Here is a 3,745-nt window from a genome sequence, read left to right on the forward strand (position 1 = left end):
GCATTATAGCATTAAAAAGAAGAGAATGGTAGATATTTAGTTTCATATAGTACCATTTGTAAAAAGTAGAATTGATATTTTAAAAAAAAAAAAGTATATAACCAATGAAATAAAATACTAATATTATTGAATTTTTTATTAGTATCGTTGTAACCGGTAAAGAGAATAATTTATTTAAATTTTACATCTAATTTTTTTTTTTAAAAGGAATAAATTTTACATTTAATGATTGCAATTAAATTTAACGATAATAATTTCCTAGAAAAAAGAAAAAATTATAACACGGGTGTATACAACACTGATCCACAGTGAATCATGGATTCAGATGCACAATATAACAATTCCTTATAGTATAGGCTGGGCTTCAACAAATTTAAGTTTTAAGCCCCTACTTTATCGGGTTTCAATTACATTTCCCTGAATCGGGATGTTTGATTTGGCAAATGACCATATCCACCTCTACTTCCCCAGGTCAAAAAGCTAGGAAGATAGGGTTAGTAAAGGTAATACATATACCTGATCCACCTGTAAAAAATATCGTCCTCCCTACCTTGGTAAAACCGCCAAATCCTCACGTCCATTCTTCAACTAACCTCAGAAAAAGTGCACCAAAAAGCGTAAAATAAAAATTGAAAGCCCAAAATTGACCCTTCAACTCTCTCTCCAACTCCATCCACGTGCACTGTCTTATCCACTTCTCTATTCTTTTTATGATTCTCTACATCAGGGCTCATCCAAAAATCCACTTCCGCATCTGTACTGTCATTCCAACAGTAACACCTAAATGAAATAAACGTCCATTTTATCTCAGAGTACAACATCTAAAAGCCACACATCGAAACGGATGTACAGACAATATTAACATATGATAGAAACCTTAACCTTAGCTTTTATCCATGACATGATACTCGCCTCATCTCTTCTTCTCTTAACCCTTCATTTCTCTCTCTAAAAACCCCCAAATTCTCTCTCTACCTTTCTTAATCGCTTCTTCAATGGCTTCAACTCTCGTATTCAACTGCTCTCTCGCCGCTCCAATCCGAGCTTCCTCCCGATCCGCAAGAAAGCCCGACCCTAATAGCAGAAAAACGGCTTCTTCTACCACCTGGTGGGCTCCACTTTTCGGCTGGTCCTCCGATCCCGACTACATTAACACCGGCAGTGATACTGTTAATAAACAAGCCGAGATATCAGAGTCCGAATCAGGATCGGATGGAGCCAGATCTAAGTTTTCTCTCGGTTGCTTCACGGAAGAGAAAGCTAGACAGCTTAGGAAGAAGACTGCAGAGAGTAGCTCGTTTCACGATATAATGTACCATTCAGCGATTGCGTCTCGTCTCGCTTCCGATATTTCGGGTCGCTCCGGTAATGAGTGAATCGGCACTATCAGAGTCCGGTAAGTTTGCCCGTTTTTAGGGGCTCAGAATTTGTCGAAATTTCGTAATGGTGGCTTTGGTTGAAAAAATAATGTTTTTAAATGTTTGGATTTTGTTATGTGCAGTTAAGATCACCTATTTTTAATGTGTTACTCTTAACTACGAAACGTTGGATTTTAACATCAATGACATTTGTTTGTTTTCCGGAAAATATTTGGTGTGTTATCCCTGTGTAGATGAACGGCCCGAGTTTGGTTGACATGGCAATCTCAGTTGCTTTTAACGATGAATATTATGCCATTGAAAACCAGTATTTTCTTCAGGAATTAGGAGAAATTTTGAAAAAAAAAAAAAAGAAAGAAAAGGATGGTACTGCATTTTATTTTTTGTTGTTGAAAAAAGCAGAAGTAATTTAGAAATAAGGTGCCTCAAAAACAGAGAGGCATTTAGCAGTTGGTAGATTTGGCATAACTCCACCAACTTAGGTAATGAATTTGGAACTTGTTTGTTGGTGTAAAGTTTTCCTTCCTTGTTAAAAGTGATTTAAATTATTTAGACCTTCTCGGATATAATTGAATTTACCCAACCCCTCGAGTAATTTAGAGAGTACCTTGACCAATGGAACTCGAGCTTCACAATTCTCTATTTGAGAAGCTCACGAATCTAATTAAATTTTATTATTTTATCATTTTGCTTTGTGTATATTAAATTTATAATTTTTATTTGAGAAAAATATAAAATAAAAATATAAAAGTTGGAAAGAGATATATTGTGAAATTTATTTGAAAATTTTATTTATTTTATTCAAATTTAATTTAATTTAATAACTTTTTATTTCTTTTTATAAATTTAATTTTTATAGAGTAATCAAATTGAGCTCAGGTTAATTAAGTATATTGAATATATGCTCGAGTTAATTTTGAACTTAAACAATAAGGCTTATAAAAACACAGTTACTCTTGTTTTTTTTGGAGGATAGATAGTTATTGTTTTATGCAGTAAATGCTAACGCGGTAAAAAAAGAAGAAATAGATGGTTAAAGTAAGGAGTGTTTTATTTCATAAGATTCGTACCATAAAATCCTTAGAAAACTTAATTCATTCATTATATGGATAAAACTGTTAGGACATGCCGAAAGCGTGATATAAAAGAAGAGCAGATGGAAGTATGCGATTTCATCATCTTTCTTCTCTTCACGCACACACATGTTTCAGTGTCTCACTTTTGGGCCCATTACTTCAAATCCTAAACCACAAACTTTCTATTGCAGGATGAGCTGTCATGCACTTCTCCCTGATCCTGGCCCAAGGCCCTATTCGTATAAGGTTTTCTCTCATTAATCCCACAAAAATATTAAATATTTTTTTATAAAAATATCTCTAACAATTGCCGATATTTATAATTCTATAAAATATAAAATATCCAAATTTAGTTATCAAATATTAAATATTAAAATCTCATTGCAAAAAAATCAATTAACATAAAAGACATATCAACAATATTAATTTCAAAAGCAATTTAGTATAAAATCATTATTGGCAAAAAAAATACAAAAAAATATAAGTAAACTTTGAATATCAAATAAAATTTCTAGATTCAACACTGTATATTTTATTTTTATAAAATATTATTGCATTTTAGTCAATTTGAGATACAGGTGGTCAATAAACATAAATTTAGGAGTTATTTTACTCATTTAAGGATTTAAATGTGTTTTTTATATCATATATGAAAAATAAAAAAATCACGATAAAATAAAAAATATATATATTAGATAAAATATTAAATGAAACGGTATATGTTAGATATATTTTTTTTATAAAAATCAAATCTAAATTATATTAATTGATGTAAAATATTATTATATTTTTAAACTTTATGATATCAATAATGAATAATTAAATAAATAAAAATCTAAGAATTATTTTATTAATTTAAGAATTTGGAGACATGTTAGAATATTATATATGGATAAAGAGAGACAAATTGCTCAAGATGAAAAAAGTACATAGAAGCATACATAAAAAAGGAAAAATATATGTCTTAGTATAATTTTGAGAAAAACTAAATAAAGTGTATATTAATTTATGATTATATTTATGTTTAAATACTAATGACATGAAATACTAATTTCTTAAAATATTAAGATTTTAAATGAATAATTGAATCAATATCTACAGTATCTGTAAGTATTTTAAAAAATTAACGAAAATATGAACAAAAATATTTATAAAACATAAAAACAAGTAATAGCAATATATATATATATATATATATATATATATATATATATACACACGGACTCTTTCATTTGAAATATAATGGTGTAAGTTTGCTAAATAATATTGTATTTTAGATATCTAAATTTT

At 29.3% G+C, this 3,745-nt stretch overlaps 1 protein-coding gene across 1 annotated transcript; it reads left to right on the top strand.

The window, feature by feature from the left end:
- Nucleotides 1-816: 816 nt before the first annotated feature.
- LOC8271379 lies at nt 817-2,816 on the top strand. Its single transcript, XM_015718259.3, has 2 exons — nt 817-1,396; nt 2,647-2,816. Exon 1 carries the CDS (start codon nt 996-998, stop codon nt 1,374-1,376), a length of 381 nt encoding a protein of 126 aa, XP_015573745.1. The 5' UTR covers nt 817-995; the 3' UTR covers nt 1,377-1,396; nt 2,647-2,816.
- The last annotated feature ends 929 nt before the right edge of the window (nt 2,817-3,745 follow it).

This window comes from Ricinus communis, chromosome 8, assembly GCF_019578655.1.
Source record: "Ricinus communis isolate WT05 ecotype wild-type chromosome 8, ASM1957865v1, whole genome shotgun sequence".
NCBI lineage: Eukaryota > Viridiplantae > Streptophyta > Magnoliopsida > Malpighiales > Euphorbiaceae > Ricinus > Ricinus communis.